The sequence below is a fragment of the Perognathus longimembris genome, chromosome 23 (genome assembly GCF_023159225.1).
Source record: "Perognathus longimembris pacificus isolate PPM17 chromosome 23, ASM2315922v1, whole genome shotgun sequence".
Taxonomy (NCBI): Eukaryota; Metazoa; Chordata; class Mammalia; order Rodentia; family Heteromyidae; genus Perognathus; species Perognathus longimembris.
This window is the reverse complement of record NC_063183.1, coordinates 17,266,215-17,286,889: the sequence shown is the minus strand read 5'-3', so window position 1 is coordinate 17,286,889 and position 20,675 is coordinate 17,266,215. Positions and strand designations below refer to the sequence as shown.

The window sequence follows — 20,675 nt, the reverse complement described above, 5'->3', positions numbered from 1 at the left end:
CTAACTTTGAGTGATGATCCTCACAGCTCAGACTTCTGAGTAGCTAAGATTACAGCTGTGAGCCGGCAGTGCCTGCCTAAAGTATAATCTCTTAAAAGGCACTAAAGAAATCAGAGGTCCTAGTTTAGCTTAAAATTTAAGCTACTTTGTACAACTAGAGCACTAAACTCACTTGTGATGAAATCTATCTGTCTATCCATCCATCCACCTACCTACCTATTTGCAGATCATTCAGGGAATTGACCAAGGCCTGATCATGCTAAGGCAAGCACTCTACCACTGAAGTTACTGTCTGCACCTTTTCTTTTTACCTTGTTTTTGAGACAGTGTCTTGCTCCCTTTGTGCCTCTAACTAAAGATCTTCCTGCCTCTGCCTCCCAAGTAGCTGGAACCACAGGCATGTACCACCACATCCAGCCTACACACAGATCCTCATGTGTGGTTGAATTCTGATCTACATAATATCACAGTTCACTTTTATGACAGAAGCAAGCAACTTGTTTTCTGACATGTAGAATAAGGCAGGAAGGTTTCAGAAATATTACAACTTGAAAACTCATTTTCTTTGAATAGAAGAACTGCAACAAATATCAACACTGCTGTAGTAGATGCAACAAGGTGAAATATTTAGGCTAAGATGGAAGAATCTTCAACTTCATACATTTAGATGCAGTTGGGAAAGTTGTTTTCAAAATCTGATCAGAACTAAAATGTGAAGACTTTTAGCATGTGGAACAATCTGATGAAAGGTAAAAGCTGAAAAAAGAGTAGGTAAGAATTTCTTCAAAGATTTTTTGCTTTTGACAGTACTTGGGTTTGAACTCGGGGCCTTGTGCTTGTTTGATTGGTTGGCTTGCTTTTTCAAGTTGGTTCTCTATCAATTGAGCCATACCTCCAGCTTGGCTTTTTTGGTTAATTTTTTTCTCCTCCCCGCTGGCATTTTGGTGGTACTGGAATTTGAACTCAGGGCCTCCTGTTTACTAGGCTTTAACACTTGAGACATTGAGTCATGCTCCTAGTTCCTGCTTGCAGATAGGGTTTCTGTCCCTCTCTCTGTCTGTCTCTCTTTGCATAGACCTAACTTCAGCTCACAATCTTCTTTCTTATACCCTGTCCTCCACATAGCTGAAATTACAAAAATGTACCACTATTCCTGGCTTATTGACTAAGATAGGGTCTCATTAAATTTTTGTCTGGACTAGACTCAAATAGCGATTCCCTCTATCTCTGCCTCATTAGTAGCTGGGGTTATAGGAAGAGCCACTATGTCTGGCTCCCATAGCTTTAATATTTTTTTCCAGTCCTGGGCCTTGGACTCAGGGCCTTGAGCACTGTCCCTGGCTTCTTTTTGCTCAAGGCTAGCACTCTGCCACTTGAGCCATGGTGCCACTTCTGGCCATTTTCTATATATGTGGTGCTGGGGAATTGAACCCAGGGCTTCATGTATACAAGGCAAGCACTCTTGCCACTAGGCCATATTCCCAGCCCAGCTTTAAAATTTTTTATATGTATATATTTATTATCTTTAAGTAGGTATACAAAGGAATTTTAATCCAACATATCCCATAGCTCCGTGTGTGTGTTTGTGTGGGCTCGCGTGCATAAGCATCCACTCGTCCTAGGTCTTGAACTTAGAGCCTGGGTGCTATCCCTTGGAGTCTTTGTCCAAGGCTAGTGCTCTACCACTTGAACCACAACTCCTCTTCCACTTTTTTGTGATTAACTCACAGATTTTGCTTCCAAGTCTGGCTTTGAACCACAATTTTCAGATCTCAGCCTTTTGAGTAGCTAGGATTATAGATCTGAGCCACTGGTACCTGGCTTTCCCATGGCTTTAAGAAGACAAAAACAAAACTCACACCTTTTTATTATGAAAACATTCAAACATCCTTCCAGCCAGGCATGGTGGCACCATGTGACCTTTATCATCTGTGCTTTATTTGTTTTTATTGATGTGTTTACGATGCAGACCCAGTGGCACTTTGCCTCTTAATATTTTTAAACATGCATCTTTAAAAATGAGCTCTTTTTCTCCTCACATTACCATTATCACACCTAATAAAATCAGCAATTCTCCAATAAGTGCCTGGTTATATTTAGATTTTTCCCATTTGTCCCCCAAAGGACTTTCACTGGTCTTTTATCTAAACTTGGATCTGTTGAGCTTTTTCCTTTGAACTTGATTTTCTTTTTGTCAGCTGTAGGGCTTGAACTCAGGGCCTGGACACTGTCCCTGAGCTCTTTCGCTCAAGGCTAGTGCTCTACCACTTTGAGTCACAGTTTTCTGGTGGTTAATTGGAGATAAGAGCCTCAAAGACTTTCCTGCCCTGCTGGCTTCCAACTGTGATCTCAGATCTCAGCCCCCTGAGTAGCTAGGATTATAGGTGTGATCACCAGCACCCAGCCTGAACTTGATAGTTCTATTTCTAAAGCAGACTGTATTTAACTTATTGCTCTAACCTGAACCTAGACAGTTTGTAGCCTTGGAGTGGACTCGGGATAGGCTAACATGGTGATTAGGATTATAGTTTATTGGGGGAGGGAAGGAGAGGAACTGGTACTAGGACCTGAACTTAGAGTCTCATGCTGTCACTTACCTTGTTTTGCTGAGGCCTGGCACCCTATCACTTGAGCCACACCTCCACTTTGGCTCTTGGCTAGTCAAAGGGAGATAAGAATCTTAGGAACTTTTCTGCCTGGGCTGGCTTTGAATCTCAGTGATCAGATTTCAGCCTCCTGAGCAGTTAGGATTGCAGGTGTGAGCCACCAGCACCCAGCAGATTCCCTTTATTCTCACTGAAAATCAAGGGGGGAAAAATCAGATGCCTTCTATCTCTAGACCAGCCCTTAACAAACCTGCTTCTGGATTTCATACACAGGAAAGGGCAAGAATCGGTCTCATTTAAACGACATTTGTTCAGCATTCAGTGAAGCTCCTTTCCATTCCAGTCCTCGCATGTCTGCATTTACTGTCTGTGTCTTCCTTCCTGTTGTAATGGGAGGAATGCTTCTCCCTCCTCTGAGAGTCAACTCCCTCTCCCCCTCCTTCTTTCTCTCCCTTTCCCACTTTTGACAATATTATATTTTAAATTTTCTTTACAACTCTATCCCATTTTTGAGTAGGAGTTATGAGTATACTAATGATGATCTGAAAACCTTTTTCTATTCAGATCAATAATCAAGCACTCTCTGAACATGACAATATGACAATAAATGAGAAATGGACAAGGAAGAGGAAGAAAGGACTAGAGGTGTTATCAGTTAAAGGTTTTCTTGCAGAAAGTAGATGAAAAAGAATGAAGTTATTTTGGTTTCTTTTCATCTTTATAAAATGTTAAGCAATACTTATAAATTCAGCAGGATTTTTTTGAGCTGTAATTCAGAAAAACTTTTCCCCTGTAAACCAGGTATTTGCAAATTTGTATAAACTTACATAGTCACATAACTAGTAAAGATTAAAAGGGAGGCAACTCCTAGTATATTACTTTGCAGTATTTTAAGGGAAAAATACATATGAAGGCCAGTACTGCTGCAGTTAGCTCCTATCATTAATCAGTCTCTTACTTCTCACATGTTGGTGCTCTCTCTCTCTCTCTCTCTCTCTTTCTCTCTCTCTCTCTCTCTCTCATTCTCTCATTCTCTCCCCTCCCCTGTGCCTGTAGTGGGGCTTGAACTCAGGGCCTAGATGCTGCCCCTTAGTTTTTTCACTCAAGGCTGGTACTCTAGCATTTGAACCACAACTCCACTTCTGGCTTTTTTGGTGGTTAATTAGAGATGAGTCTCACAGATTATCCAGCCTGGTCTGGCTGTGAACTAGGATTTTCTGATCTCAGCAGTTAGGATTACAGACATGAACCATGGGTGCCTGGCTCCCATTATTCTTATCCCGAAAGCAGTAATGGTTATCACAAATATATATTATGTATGTATGTATATCTGTACATATTAAGGATTATAAAGCAGTGACTTTAAAATTGTATCCTCTTTCAGCTTATGAAGGACTTTTCCTTAGTATAGTTTTTGGCATGAGTATGAATTTTTAAAGGAAAAGTAGGATAAATGCATGATTCCTTCTTCTGCATGTCAATTTTCAGATTAATCTGTCAATTTTATCATTAGGTTTTTGAGGGAAGGAGAAGTTTTAAGAAGTTGTAGTTTGTTTGTTTGTTTTGTTTTGTTTTCCAGTCCTGGGGCTTTTAAACTCAGGGCGTGAGCACTGTCCCTGGCTTCTTTTTGCTCAAGGCTAGCACTCTGCCACTTGAGCCACAGTACCACTTCTGGCTTTTTTTTTCTATATATATGGTGCCAAGGAATTGAACCCAGGGTTTCATGTGTACAAGGTAAGCACTCTACCACTAGGCCATAATCCCAGCCCCAAGAAATTGTAGTTTTTATATTTATAGTATTTTAACCCATTGCAGTTTTTCTTTTATTTTTTTGGCCCCTTTCAAGGTGTTCCTTGAATAATAGTTTATAATTTATAAGACACTCGACATACATTAGACATTAGAACCTCACAGGCAGTCCTATGAAGTCTGTTCACAAATTAGAAATGACACCAAACTACAACTTGATGTCTATTGTTCTTACATTACAGACAACAATGGCAACTGAATTGTTTTCCTATCTGCCTTGTAACTGGGTTTGAAATTTAATGGCAGTGGGAATATGATATTAAGCAATATCCACTTTGAAAGACATTCCTTGTAGCAAATACTGTTGAGAATAATGTTATTCCGATAATCCTGTAACTTAGTAACTTTGTTTGTGAAGCATTTCAATTTTGATTACTCTGTATGCGAGCTACTGCTCAGATGTGTGTGGTTTTATGGTCTGTCCGTGTCTGGGGAGCTGGTATTACATACTGCCTAGTGTTTTTAATTCAGAAGTTTTTCCTAAAGAAACCTCAGCCTCTTATATTCCAACCCTAGCTTTAATAGCATAAGCTGTTTCTCTCTTATATAGCTTTGTGGGCATAGTAATAAAATAAATACCACAAAATCACTGATGAGATGAAAATTGAGCTTCCTGCTTCTGTGCAGCCATGTAGGTAAAACGGTAATTGGCTCTGATAATAACTTTTGTTCTTACAAACCAAAGTCTAAATGAGAGTCACATTTGATATATCTGCTTGTAATTACTATCAAGAGGAGAGAAAACAAAGTTTAGATTGTTCAGTACTCCAGATAAATGAAATTAACATCTATCTTTTCTTAACCAATGTAAAAAAATTTTCTGGAATTATTTCTGATACTTGTCTTACTGCTGGTAAAATATGATCATCTCATCTTCTATGGGATGCATTTCTGCTTAATGGAATAATTAATTTCCTTTTTGGTTTTTAAACCTATAATTGTTTTTCTTTTTTTTTTTTTAAAAGTATCTTTATTGCCTTGCCTATATGGCTCATGCCATACTTAGGAGGAGGAGATCTGAGGATTTTGGTTCGAAGCCATCAGGGCTCAAAAGTCTATAAAATTCTTATAGCTAATTATCTACCAAAAACCAGAATCAGAGCTGTGGCTCAAGTGGTAGAGCACCAACCTTGAGCCAAAAAAAACAAAACCCAAAACCCCTAAAGGACAGTACCCAGGTCCTGAGTTCAAGTCCTAGAACTGGCACACATACACAAAAATATACTTATTGCCAGATCTGATAACGCAGCCTATTCTTATAGGTACTTTTTTAATATCTCTGCTAATGGCTCTCTAGCTCATAGGACAAATTTATGTTCTGAATCTATTTGGTGGTGACCATTAGTGAAGATATTTGATGTGCTAATACTGTCTAAATGTAAATGCCTTCAGGTAGTTTTCTATGTCAGTATCAAACCTAGGGCTTCTCACATGTTATGCAAGTACTCTGTCACTGTTCAATGTGTTCTCAAGGAGAAATTAAACTATGCCCACTATATATTATTAATTTAATATGCACATGTATCTATTAGAATGTTAATAATTTTTAAAGACTTTTCTCATTGTCTTAGAAGCCAACCATAAAGAATCAATATTGCTACCTATTGTTTCTGTTGGATTTCTATTGACATGCTTATCTATTTGCAGAATAAATGTGCCAGTGCCACAGAAATGTAAAAATTGGCAAAAAAAAAAGCAACCCAATTTGAATGCCACTTCTAACAGTGATTTTGCTTTTGATCATTTCCTCCCTGTACCAGATCGCCGAGCCAGTGATCTCTGAATTACAAAGTTCTAACAAAGCTTAGCCATGACAGATGAAGCTATTACCATCAACAGGATCCAGAATATGCATGAAAAAAAGCCCTAATTAAAGAAACCACATCCAGTCAATATAATACACATTAGTAATTTCCCAATCCTTGGTAGAATAGAAATTATGCTGCAAGTTTAATTAAGAAGGAAAAAAATATATCCAGGTATTAATTTCAATAAAAAATAGGCCCTCGGCTTCTCTGCAGAAAGGCTGGCATAGTGCTGTGCGTGCGCCTTAGCCACAGGAGGAAACAGTTTGGAAGCAGCAGCTACATTACCTTTCAACTCCTCGCAGGTTCCTCAAGGAGAAACTGACCAGACTTTCTTGTTTGCCACCTCTTCTCTGCATTAATTGAAGAAGACAGTTGACAGCAGTTAGTTGGAGATTCAGTCATTAAAACACTACTTAAAAACAGGAGGAAGAGGGATACGTTATGAAAGGCTGTACAGCCAGGAGCCCGTGGCTCATGTCTGTAATCCTAGCTGTTCAGCAAGCTGAGGATTTGTGATTCAAAGCCAGCCAGGGCAGTAAAGTCCATGAGACGTTTATCTACAATTAGCCACAAAAAGTTGGAAGTAGATCTGTGGCTCCTAGACTGCCAACCTTGAAGAACGAGGCCTGTGCCCTCAGTTCAAGATATGGTGTGGGGGGGCTGGGGATATGGCCTAGTGGCAAGAGTGCTTGCCCCGTATACATGAGGCCCTGGGTTCAATTCCCCAGCACCATGTATATAGAAAATGGCCAGAAGTGGCGCTGTGACTCAAGTGGCAGAGTGCTAGCCTTGAGCAAAAAGAAGCCAGGGACAGTGCTCAGGCCCTGAGTCCAAGCCCCAGGATATGGTGTGCTGGACCCGTGTTCAAACACACCAAGTAGTTATACCAGTATATTTGTTTCTTTTTGCTAAGCACTGAACTCACATAAGTGAATTTTATGAACATAACTAAACTAGAAAGCAGTCTTGTTTTGCTGCATCCATATTTCTTAGTGTTTATTTAAATAGGCAATAAAATTATATACCAGTATCCCCAAAAGAAAGATGTTTTGTACTCATACATTGATATGTTGAATTGAAACTCCTTGGTACTTTAAAGATCATTAAAAACAAAAAAAAAGTAAAATGAGGAACAAGTTATTTGAGGGAGGTGTTTTTACTTTTGTTTCTAAGGAAAGCCCAAATTACTTTTTCAGTTGGCAAAATTCTCTATGAAGGAGTAAATAAATTTGTTATGGTAAATATATCAGGTCCAGACTGAGATTTACCTGTTAAAAATTTCCCTGAGGAAAAGTGGCCACATTAACAGACCAAGGGAGCCCTCTACCTGTGTGTTTGGAGTATAGATTTCACAGACAAGGTCTTTGACCTGGAAGGCTAAAAATAAGTGGAGATCAGGTATTCTACTCCTTTGCCCACCTTGGTTGGCATCTAGGATTATTTTTGAGAAAATAAATAACGCTTGAGCATATATTTATAGAGGTAATAGGGTGCGTAGGGGAAAACTGACAGAAAGTTCCCTTTCTTAAAGGACCAATGAGTACCCTAAATGATCCAAATCTTATTTTTTCTAGTGAGAATTCAAACCATTATTTTCAAAGAACTTTATGTTCTTCTGAGGACACAAAGGATTAGGAAGCACTTCTGTTCCTCTGGCATGAAAGTTTCATCATTTCTTTGTTTCAGAGAAAGATAGGCTTGAATGTGAAAATCATGAAGGATCCTGAAAACATCCACCACCGAGCTGCCGTGAATGCAAACTATGGAGTCAGTTTGCCACGTATTAACAAGAGAAAGGCGTATGTAAGTAATGAGTTGTTTAAATGAGGTCTTAATTTTTTTTTCCAGAATTAAAAGTCATTTCCTTAGTAGTAGAGAGAATGTGGATTGTAAGACTGTGACCCTTTTGTCCTTGGGCTTTTTTTTTTCCTTTTTTAATGAAATGGAGTTTCTTTCATTCTATCTATAATTAGTAATGGTGAAGAAAATATGCTCATCCAGATTTCTCTATTTTTGGTTGATAAGCATATATAATCTAGAGCTATAATTTTTACAGAGAGGGAAATCATTTTACAATAACAAGAAATGAATGAGTGGAAACATTTTAAATATTGTAGATCTTGAGATAGAGAAGATACAAAAATAGAATATATAAATAATAAATAATATGATATAGATTATATAAATAATCTAGAGCTACAATTTTTATGAAGGAAATAACTTTAGACAAGAAAAATAACTTTTAACAAGGAAAAAGAGAATGAGTAGAGACATTTTAAATATTCTATGTCTTGGTTATAGGAGACTAGAAAAACCCAAAGAAACAGCAGCCTGCTGTATCCACCACTTCAAATTGTGGGTACTAAGTAAAAAGCAAACCTTTAAGAATGTTATTCTCAACTGGAAGCAAGCAGAGACCAGTCTCTTATGTCAGCAAAATAATGAGAGGGGGGAAAAAAATCAAATGTGGATTTGTGTGACCAGGATCAGAATCTGTAAGGGCTTTTGACACGGACTTGCTGTTACAGTGTCCCAAAGCAAGGACTCTTTGTGTGTTGTGGGTTTTTCTTCACAGATCTAAGAGTAGTGCTTCATTTAAAATGGGAAATGGTTTCATCATTAAAAATGATAATCAAGGTGTAGTCTATACATTTTAAAATACATTTTTCATCTTTGATGTCTCTCAAAAGCTCTTAAGTGTCTACTCTGATGAAATTAAGAGTAAAAGTGAGATGAGCTTTAGGATTAAATTGAAAAGCTATTTCTAAGTCCCCTAATAGTCTGAGATTAATCTTCCCAATTTCCTCCATAGACATCTTCACCTCCTTTATTCCATTCTTGTAACCTAGAAATTTATTTTCAGTCTCTTTATGTGTGCTTTATGTTTTTCTAGCAGGTTTCGCATAACAGCATTTTATCATAGAAATACTTTCATAGCTTAAGAAATAGCCAGAAAAGTCAGATCTTTTTATTCCTGCTGAAACTTTATTTAAAATGTCAGTGTGAATAATGTGAATGAGTTTTTATCTGCTTCCCACGAGCCCCAAAGCCTTTGAAATAAAAATATTTCTCTGGCTATATAGACAGAAGCAGATTTTTCTTTTGTTGTGGTTGGTTTTCTCCTTGACTTAGAATTAATATTGACTTAGCTGGTACAGTGCCAGGGCTTTGCAACCCCGGGCAACTGCAGTATTTCCTAAAAACTTTTCTTGATGTGTATTGAAGTTTTTAAAGCCCTACCTCAAGAGGTAGTGAAAAATCATGTTTTGCCTATGATGATGGTATGATTCAGGATTAAATAAGGAACTCAAAATTATATCCAAATATATATATATATATAATTTCCAAATAGAATGAGTATTGTGGATATTGTACCTATGGTATTTTGAACAAAGAAGTAGGCACTTAGCCTTGTCGGACATATATAAACATATCCATTTATTATAATAAAGATCCTTTTGGAAAAAAAATTGACTCACTAAAAATCAATGCTTGCATGCTTTATTTTTATGTTTATTCATTCATTTGTTTATTTTTTAGTAAGGCTAACAGTAACTTTAGTTAAAAATGAAAGGAAAGTCATGAAAGAAAGTAGTAAAACTCCATCTGGAGAGGGGTCCCAAGGAGCAGTCCCTACCTGAGCATAAAATATGAGACATATTTTGCTCAGACTACTGGCCTGCCAGTCACAAGAGTTGATCTTGTTATTGTTTTTTAACCCATATACATGACAACACTGAGAAAGTGTTTTCATTTTGGGTTTATAAAACCAAAGTATCGTTTCAAACAAGTCCTGTGAGGGAAGTGTTGGGGTATTTGACTTTAAACAATCTTGTAGAGCATTTGGAGGTAAATACAACTGTGACTTTTACCACTTACAAAAATATTTTTAAAAGCACTTATGTGAACTGAAGCAATGTGTCTAGCAGAGTGATATATAGTTAATTAGAAAAACAGCATCAAGGCAAATCGTCTTCTAAATGGTCTCTAAATGCACAAAGGGGATTAGTATTATCTGGCTGCTGAAAGCCATGCATTTCCTTACTTCTTAGGAAACTTGTCAAAAAACCCTGTAAATAATCATAGGCATGTTTAGTCGAGCAAATTCGGATACATATCCAAGACACAGGGTGAGCTCTCCAATTCTGGTGGTATTTTCTCTATCGGATGATCAGGTTCATCTCTCCGACCAGGAGCTGAGGGGAGAGTTTGTGCATTGACAACACACATACTACCCAGTCACCTCGCGTTCACACAGTGCTATTAACAATTTCTCAAAGAGTGTCATCTTATGTGACTCTGCTCTATAAAATCAATTCATAAGAAGCCATGAAAGTAAAATTCACTAATGATTTTCTAAATATCTTAAATCTGTCAAGTTAAAAAAGCCAAACAACCTTCTAACATGCCTTCGAGATGGTTCCTGTTGGCAGGAAGAGAAAAGCAGAAATTCAGGTACAGTTAACAATCAGCAATTGAGTTTACCTTAAGATTACCCAATGCAAAAATGCTAAGAGATCTACAGAAAATTTGACTTTGATTCATTATTATTATTTTCTTTAATAAAAAAGTGTTTCTTAAAAGGCTTGAAACACGGAAATTGTTCACATGAATTAAAAAAAACATGATTATAATGCATAACAAAATAGCCAAACAAAACATTGCTTGAATCGCTGCACAAATAACTCTGCTTCTGTTATGACCTAGAAAAGAATCATAAAAACATTTTTCTTTGTGGCAAGATCTGAGTTACTGTAGAATTATACCAGTTCTTTGGTCCCAGTTTCCAAATAAATAAATAAATATATAATGCAATGTAAACTTAGAATCTTTTATTTATTCATGAGGTTGAATTTAATACTATGATGATTTCTAGGTTTTATGAGTCATACGTTATGGCACTGTTTTTCACTAACTTAGCTGGGTAGCAAGCATACTTCACAAATCATGCTTTTCTTCTTTACTCTTTCACTTGGGGTGTAACATCGTAATCCTTCTCACGGAAAGCACTATTATTTCTCAGATGCTGGAGTAATGGGAAAGGAGGCAATTGTGTTAATGTCAAATGATTAGAAGAAGCACCAGAAGTAAGGGGAAGGGCGGGGGAGGGGAGAGACGATTTCAAAACATGATTGTGTTTTAAGCCCATGCATATGGCCACAATTACAGTCACAACATAATTTGGCAATGGGAGCAGAATTAGATTTAAACAAATTGATGTTACACTGCAGTAATTCAGAATGAGCTTGTTGCATTTATAAACCATAACAAGAAGCAGAGTGAATTAATAAAGCCTCTTGTCACTAAAAATAAAAAAGGGAATAATTGCTGAGATGGAGTTAACTTAACAGATGACTCTAGTCAGCATCCTCTCAGCCTAGCTGTGGAAAAAGTGAAGGTCACCCCCCCTCCATCTCAGATGACAAAGAGGGAACACTGTGTTGGTAAACAAATTAATCTTTTGAAAGGTCGCCATTTGTTTTAAGTTTTTATCCAGTCCTTGTCATCTGGAATCGGAGATTGACTGTCATCTCACTAGGCAGGGGTGCAGGGGAGACAGACAAAGCTGCTTCTGTACATATCAGCATTCCTTGACAAAACTCAGGGCCTGATTGGGATGCTATGGGCTGCTGGTTTACAGCTGTCTCCGGACAGGAACCGAGGCCCACCCTTGAATTCCAATAAGATAGGCCTGCATATTCCGCCTGCTGTAAGCTGGCCCTCTGCCCACAAGTAAAATGTATTGTAGTTCAAGCCAGCAATTATCTCTGTTACTTCCTTCTGTGCTGCTTCTGTTCCCTTTTTCCAAAAACAGATGTGGGTATTCACCCAAGTTCTGTGTCTATTCTTCCTCACACCTGCCGGGGCAGGGTTTTGACAGAGGTAGAGTTGGAGAGAGGCAGCAGACAACGATCAGATGTAATTTCCTTGAGAGCTCTTTCAAAAGAAAATGTTGATTTTTTTTTTCAGGAAATGTGGAGTCAGCATCTTGGTTCCCTCCCCCTTTTCCCAGGAGCATTTGGTAAATTAAATTAGTTGAACAAAAGGAAATAGCTTTAAAGACATTCTGAAATGCCATATCCTATTTATGACACATAGTCATTACCCAAGGTCTGAGATGGCACAGTGTCCCTGCGTCTACCCATCCCAGCCAGCCTTCTCCTCTGGTTTTGTACAGGGAGTTTTTGAAGGCACAATGGCTCTTCAGAACCTTCCAGATTCATGAGCTCTAAAATGTATTCCAACATGGTAGCTAGGGGGTAGGAGTGTATTGCCCTTGTGGTGGTATATTGCCCTTGTACGTTGTGGCTGAAGAAAGGGACTTAACATTGGCCAGTGTATGGCTCTTTCAAAAGCCTTCTCCCCTGGGGCTGGGAATATGGCCTAGTGGCAAGAGTGCTTGCCTCCTACACATGAAGCTCTTGGTTCGATTCCCCAGCACCACATATATGGAAAACTGCCAGAAGGGGCGCTGTGGCTCAGGTGGCAGAGTGCTAGCCAGGGATGGTGCTCAGGCCCTGAGTCCAAGGCCCAGGACTGGCCAAAAAAAAAAAAAAAAAAAGAAAAAAAGCCTTCTCCCAGAGTGAGAAGAAATTGAAAGCATCTCTTCATTAAGTAATATTTACCATCTAGTTGTCACCAGCACCAAGTGGCTCATACATGTAATCCTTGCAACTCAGGAGGCTGAGATCTGAAGACCATGGTTCAAAGCCAGAAAAGCTCATGAGAATCTTATCTCCAATTAGCCAGTAAAGAGCCAGAAGGGGGGCTGTGGTACAAGTGATAAGAGTACCAACCAGTCTTGAGCAAAAAAGCTGGTCCTGAGTTCAAGCCCCAGCAATGACCTCTGCCCTCCCCCTGAAATCTCTAACTTCTTTCAAGCATTATGGTTCTTGAGCTATAATCCCACGTGCTGTCCTAAAGCAACCCTGTTGAATTTGAAGCACTCTTCTGCACTTGGTATTGTGATGCTGCATCATTCTGCCTGGTTAAAAACCTAACTAAATGAAGGGCCTCTTAGCATCAGCCTTCATTTAGGAAGAGAGTGTCTCATGGGATGGTATTGAGACTTAAATGAGCTGATTCAAAGCATGTGGCAAAGATCTTGGGGCAAAGAAATGCTCTGAAAATATTACTGTTGGCAATCATCATGTATTGTACTGTTGTTTCTCTGTTCTTATGTTTGTGCTTGAACTCAGGGCCAGGATGCTGGTCTCTTAGCTTTTTCCACTCAAGGCTGATAGTCAGCCACACAAGCCATACCTCTTCTTTGGACTTTTTGCTGGTTGATTGAAGATAAGAGATCCACACACTTTCCTGCCCAGGCTGACTTTGAACCATGATTCAGGTCTCAGCCTCCTGAGTAGCTAGAATTACAAGCATGAGCCTCTGGTGCCTGACTAGAATTTTTGTTGTTGTTGTTGTTGTTTTTGTTTTGTTTTGCCAGTCCTGGGGCTTGGACTCGGCCTGAGCACTGTCCCTGGTTTCCTTTTTGCTCAAGGCTAGCACTCTACCACTTGAGCCAAAGCTCAAGCCTTTTCTGTTTATGTGGTGCTCAGGGCTTCATGCATGCAAGGTGAGCACTATACCAATAAGCCATATTCCCAGCCCGCCTGACTAGAATTTATAATCATTTCTGTCAAATTATATATATATATATATATATATATATATATATATATATATATATATATATATATATATATATAAATAGACGCACCCAGGTACTGGTGGCTCACACCTAGCTACTCACGGCTGAGATCTGAGGGTCATGATTTGACTCTAGCCCAGGCAGGAAACTCCATGAGAATCTTATCTCATATAAACTACTCAAAAAAAGCTGGAAGTGGTTAAAGTGGAAGAGCACTTACCTTGAGCTAAAGAAGCTCAGGGACAGTGCCAAAGCCCAGAGTTCAACAGGATCAGCAAAAAAAAAAAAAAAAAAAAGAGGAAGAAGTACATCCAGCATTACATAGTTGTCTTCAAATTAGAACTCCCTGTGATATATCAGAACAAAGAAAAACCCTAAAAATGGCTGTGTTTTGCATTACGAAGCACTAGCTTTTCTTAGATGATGGCACAGAAAACTTATCAAGAAGTAGATATATGTGGCCTACTACTAATCCTAAATTTTCATAAGAATTGTTCTTTTATAGAACAAAATAGAAGATTTCATGCTTTTAACTATGTACTACTGATTTTCAAAAGGAGGAAAACAATAGTGCTCGCAAGATTACAGTAAGTCTTCCATTTAAAATGAAGCAAGAAGAACACTATGGCAGGTTGCACAATATCATTATCCACAAGAGAAATGGGCCTAATAGAATTGTTTCTATCATGGCCCAGGTTAATTACCTCCTAAGAGGTACTTGAGGCAAGTAAATACAATGGCTGTTCTCCAGTTTGCTAGCCTATTGTTCTTTAAACTGTACTTGAGTTCAAGTGTACATTTCTAACCTTTAAAAAAAAAAAGCAAAACATAACACCTCTTTAGCAGAATAGAAGTAAGTACCACATTTTCTTTACTACATAGCCTCTGAATCCAAATGTGTAAAAGATACCCAGAAGATACTTATTTGGAGGTGATTCCTCAGGCTATCAACTTGAGGCAATGTGACCGACTGCATTCTATAATCTCTCTCTCTCTCTCTCTCTCTCTCTCTCTCTCTCTCTCTCTCTCTCTCTCTCTCTCAGTCTTGTGCTAGCACTGTTGCTTGAACTCAGAGCCAGGGCTCTGTCCCTCCTCAGCCTTTTTGCTCAGTAAGGTTGGCACATTGCCACTTGAGCCACAGCTCCACTTCTGGCTATTTTGGTGGTTTAACTGGAGATAAGACTCTCATAAACTTTGCTGCCCAGGTTGGCTTTGAATTGTTATCATCAGATCTTAGCCTCCCGCGTAGTTAGGATTATAGACATGAGCCATCAGCAACTTTAGTAGAAACAGCCAAAGACCAAGAGTTCAAAGACCTGGGTTTCAGTCTTGTTCTCTGCCAATGCTAAACCAAGTTAGCCTACCTATGTCTTGTAAAGATTCCTTGTCTCTGTTGTGAGGAGGTAAATTGGCTCATTGAAAGTCATCTTCAGAGGCACAGCCCTGGTTGTGTGTGACTTTCAGCTCAATGCTTGTTTGGTGCCTTGCAGATGTGTCCATGTCTCGAGGCAGGCAGCGGATGAGCAGGGAAGCTGACGAATGTCAGCCCCCCCCAAAGGTAGGGCTTAAGGGAACTGATGGTTGTGACCCTAAGAGCTGTGCCGGAAAGGTGGCTCAGACCTTTACCTAATCATTTTGGGAAGAATCAAAAGATGGAGTTGGGCTAGTTGATGGATGGCTTTGAATGAGCCACTGAAATCTAATTGTGTGATCGCAGTCCGGATCATAATAGGAAAGGCTTCAGGCAGATGTATGAAATTAGATCACTGCTCTGGCTGCTCTAACTGAAGGGCATCTTTAGAATTCTCCCAAACAATTCTCCATCCTTTGATGTCCTCATTGATTATTACACTTTATTTCCTCTCCCTCTGGCTATAAAGCAATAGTACTTTCCTGAACCGCATTAGCTCCAGAACTTGCTAGATGTGCAGGAAACTGCCTAATTAGAGTTCCTCAGGCAGCGCCTCTCCCTGACCATTTCCATACAGCTCTGTCTCTTTCCTACACACAACCAGTCTAGTTCAATGGTTTGGATTTCCTTCTTTCTTTCTGCCCTAATGCTGCATGCCCACATGGGGACCCCTGTTGGCAACCCCCACCTTTCACCTCATCCTGTAACATTAACCAAAGCAGGACTTGTCGAGATGGGAGCCATGACAAGAAAGCCAGATAGAGACTAGAGGTGGTTCATTCACAACCAAATTCCGTCGTCGTCCTTGCCCTCTCCCCAGTACTAAGTTCTGACCTCAGCACTGGTCACAGTGTGAACCCCTCCTTGTCCAACTTCTCACCAACCCACTGACAGTCTCAATCTGCTTATACTCATCAATACCTAGAGCTAGTGCTTCTGCCATATAATGTTCTTCAAATTATCACCTCTTCGGGGTCAGTGGGAACAAAAAGTGGTGTTCATGTGATTGTTTTTTTAAATTTTCTGACATTTCCTGCTTGTAAGAGATAAAAAAAACTTTAGAAAATGTCTAGAGTTTCCTTCCTTCCTTCCTTCCTTCCTTCCTTCCTTCCTTCCTTCCTTCCTTCTTCCTTTCCTCCCTCCTTCCCTCCCTCCTTCCCTCTCTCCCTCCCCCCTCCCTTCCTTCCTTCTTCCTTCCTCTCTTCCTCCCTCCCTCCCCCCCTCAATCTGTCTTTCTCTCTCTCTCTCTCTCTCTCTCTCTGAACTCAGCTTTTTGCTTAGATTTTTGTTCAAGGCTGGCACTCTACAACTTGAACCACACCTCCAATTCTAGCTTTTGTTGGCTAACTGGAGATAAGAGTCTCTTGGATTTGACTGCCCAGGGGAGTCTTTTGAACCAGGATTTTCAGATCTCAGCTTCCTGAGTAGCTAGTATTATAGGTGTGAGCCACTAGTAACCAGCGAGAGTGTTCTTTTTCTCCTGGGTGCACCGGGGCCAGGTAGAGAGTAAATGACAGACATGACTGGGTATAAAGGCTGCATTCAGTGGCTGAGGTGCTGGACTGTGGAGTTCCTTCAGGAGGCAGCTACCTCAGCCCTAGGTCTTTCCAACTACAAGATCATGTTTACCTTTTATTTTCTTTTTCTGAAAATCCCCTGACTTTTAAACATTAGCTAAGATAAATTTAGAAACCTTGTATAGTTCCAAGAAAGAGGACTTCAGGCTATCCATATCTGTTAGGTCAATGATTTATATCCAGTGCTTTGGAGAGAGGAGGCAATCACTGAGTTTGAGACTCAGTACCAGCACAGAGAAAAGTGGGGAGAAAGAGGGAGAGAGAGAGAGGGGAGAGAGGGGGGCGGGGGGAGGGAAAAGGGAGAAGGAGGGAGAAAGAGAGGCAAGAGGAAAGCACTCCATAGAGAAGTATTATTTTGGGATTGCTTTGATATGAAATTCTGCTTCTTTTCTCTTTCCTTATTTCCAAGTTCCAGGTCACAGCAATCACTTGTAGAAAACTCCCTCCCCAGGTCTGGCTGAGTACAGGCCCCCCATTTGTGTGTAGTGGTCAGATTGGACCTCGCCCAAGCTCACCTGGGCACTGACCACTTTAAGATTGTTGTTAAGAAAACTATTTTTTGAGCTCGAAAGTTGAGACCAATCCTTATAGAAGGTTCTCAAGAGAGGTTTTTAAAATAAAAATGGTGACCTGCGAGACTGTGGGAAACCTTCTAGCTCCCACCTCTCCCTCATACCTAATGCTGGTTTACTTAAGTGTGGCCATACTTTGGGGGAGACAGAGGACCAACTTTTCAGCAAGTGATTTTCAAAACGATAACTTTCTTACTTGTGAAATTGAAGCCCTGAAGAAATAGCTTCAGCTTTCTATTTCTTTCTACTGCTTTGGGTTTATTATTCCATTTACCCACATTTTCATGTGTAGAACCTAGACTGGAATAGGACAGAAGGTAATTCCTTCAACATCCTCCACTTTCTAAACTTAAATACCAAGACACCTGGCTGTGCTTTTCCTCCAGGCTGTGTTGTAAACTGAAGCTCAGGGAACACTGTCTAAGTATTAAGCAATAGCCAGCATTCCTAAAGGCTTCTTCTGGGTTGGGCATGGGGTTTAATGCCCTTTATATAGGGGTGATCTTTTGAGTTAAGATCTCTACTACTTTCATTTCATAGTTGGGGAAACTGAGACATAATCAGTTAGATGAAACTTGCCCACAGTCACATAGAAGGATCATAGTTCAAACTCAACCACACTCCCTTCCAAAGTGGCCTTCCCAGGGCTGGGAATGTGGCTTAGTGGTAGAGTGCTCGCCTACCATACATGAAGCCCTGGGTTCGATTCCTCAGAACCACATAAACAGAAAAAGCCAGAAGTGGTGCTATGGCTCAAGTGGTAGAGTGCTAGCTTTAAGCGAAAAGAAGCCAGGGACAGTGCTCAGGCCCTGAGTTCAAGCCCCAGGACTGGCAAAAAACAAAAACAAAGTGGCCTTCTCACTTATTCCATATTGCTTTCCAAGTGATTTATTTGTGTTCTTTATTTAATTCAGTTTTGTTACCATTTTGTGGGGTACTGGTGTTTGAGTCTCAGGGCCTTGTCCTGGCTAAGCAGAGGTGCTACCGCTAAGCCTAGTTCCTCTAGCCCTTTTGTATGTTGGTTATTTTGAGACAGTGTCTCACTTCTTACTCCAGATGCACTCCTGGACCGCCATTTGCCTTTTGTTTGTTTACTTTTTTAGTCAGTTAGTTGTAAAGCTTGAAACTCAGGGCCTGGGTGGTGTTCCTGAGCTCTTTTGCTCAAGTCTAGCACTCTACCACTTTGAGCCACAGCTTCGCTGTAGGTTTTATGGTGGCTAATAAGAGTCTCAGGGACTTTCCCACCCATGCTGGCTTTGGACTGTGATCCTCAGATCTCAGCCTCCTAAGTAGCTAGGATTATAGGTGTGAGCCACCAGCACTCAGTATACAGGTTATCTATTTTATGCTTCTGGGTCATAGCATGAAATGTCAGGCATGTACCATCATGCCCAACTTCTTTCCTTGTCTCAGGGACTTACTCCTAAATCTCAGCCTATCAATTGTTTAGGATGACAGGTGCACAACTACCCTGCCAACTATGTATAAAGGAGGGATCTTATGAACCATTTGTCTGTACTGACCTCTGCCTCTTGTTTCTGATTCCCAAAAAGCTATGATTACAGGAGGAAGTCACAGGTACTTGGCAGAGGATGGCGATTTTGACTTAAATTGGAGGGATAGATCAGGCATCAAGTCAAGAATTTCTTCTTTAAGTGGCAGAGGAATTAGATGCAGAGATTTCTCTAGTCTGGGACAAACATAAAAGAGCTGTAGTCACTGAAGGTCTAGAATAAGAGGAGCTAGTACTTTTAAGATGGAAACTTCCCTACCTAGATTGTAAACCCTTCTGAAGAGAAGGATCATATATACTTTCAAATATAGTGCCCAGCATGCCCAGGACCAATATAAATTTGCTATTGGGTTTGGTGCCATGATTAATAACTTTGAATAACATCTTCTTCAAGATACATATAATTGAGTTAAGCCACATAAGGTTAATTTAAGTAATAAAATACCATGTACTTCATTTGACTACTAAAAGAGTACTCTTCTTATAAAAATAATGTCTTCTCAAATCTCTTCAGGTAGAATTGGTTTTCCCTTGCCTAGATCATCATCGCATGCTTTATTGCATTTGCAGTAATGCCTTCAAAAAGGATTTTGTATCTTTTTCCTTTGCTAGACCTCTGAGCCATCACTTCTCATGTTCATAGTCCCTTATCATGCTTTGCAAAGTGCTTGTGCATAAGAAGTGCTTAATAAGTGATTGCTTTCACTGAATGTAATCAAACTGAATGTTTGAAGAGGAAGATTTATATAGAGAAGTGAGGGTTAGGGAGGGACTAGTCTTATTGGGCATGATTTTGGGTAATACTTCTCCCATCTCTCCATCTCCAGCCCCAACTTCCAACTTCCCTTAGCAGCAATCCTAGAACTCATTTTTTAGGAGTGAGTATTGAGGGCCAACATAGTCAACATAGTCAACATAGCAGCATGAGGCTTTGTCCACTCTGCCTTCAGTTTTCTGATTATGGTATCTTCTCACATTCTCTTGAAGACAATTAGACAAATATGAGGTGAACAGATTAAAATGTGTGTGACTTTGATCCCTCCTTCTTGAAATATTATAAACATTTTAGTAGATTCGTTTCCCATGTGTATATCCTTCCTTCCTTCCCTCCTTCCTATATTTCCTTCCCTCCCTTCTTCTCTCCCTCCCTCATTTTTCTTCCCCTCTCCCTCCCTTCCCCATTTTTCTTCCCGTTTCCTCCCTTTCCTCCCTCTTCCCCTTTCTCTCCCCTCTCCACCTCTTTCCCCTAACCTCCTCTTCCCCTCCCTCCTAGCTCCTACCCTCCTCCTTCCCTTGCCCTTGCCCTTCACTTCCTTTCTCCTTCCCTCTCCTCCCCCTTCCTTCTCTGCCTCTTCCTCTTCCTCCTCTCCCCCCCTCAAATCATCATCACATGCAATGTACAGGATCTGCATGAACAAAACCACAAAACTTTGATGAGTGATGTTTATGAACATTTAAATAAATGGAAAGTTATATCCTATTCCTGAAATGGAAAAAATGCTTATAATAACTGTGCCAGTTCTTTCAACATTAACCTTTGCATCTAGTGTAATTCCAATGGAAATTCTTATGGGTATTATTTGGTTTGAGTAGAATATTAATTCTTTTCAACTTGCCAATGTTTATCATCTAGAATAAATGTGTAAAAGGCCTCATTTTCCCCCCCTAAGGAAGATGAATGAAAGTGAACTTTCCCTACCACTCACTAAAGCATACGATAAGATTACA

The 20,675-nt window shown here is 39.8% G+C and overlaps 1 protein-coding gene across 1 annotated transcript in view; it reads left to right on the top strand.

Moving 5' to 3' along the window:
- LOC125340428 (IQ domain-containing protein H-like) overlaps positions 1 to 8,307 on the top strand; it is a 33,578-nt gene extending 25,271 nt beyond the window's left edge. The window contains exon 5 of the mRNA XM_048332050.1: positions 7,910 to 8,307. Within this exon, the coding sequence (XP_048188007.1) occupies positions 7,910 to 8,050 (141 nt within the window). The 3' untranslated portion in view covers positions 8,051 to 8,307. The remainder of the gene's footprint in view (positions 1 to 7,909) is intronic.
- The last annotated feature ends 12,368 nt before the right edge of the window (positions 8,308 to 20,675 follow it).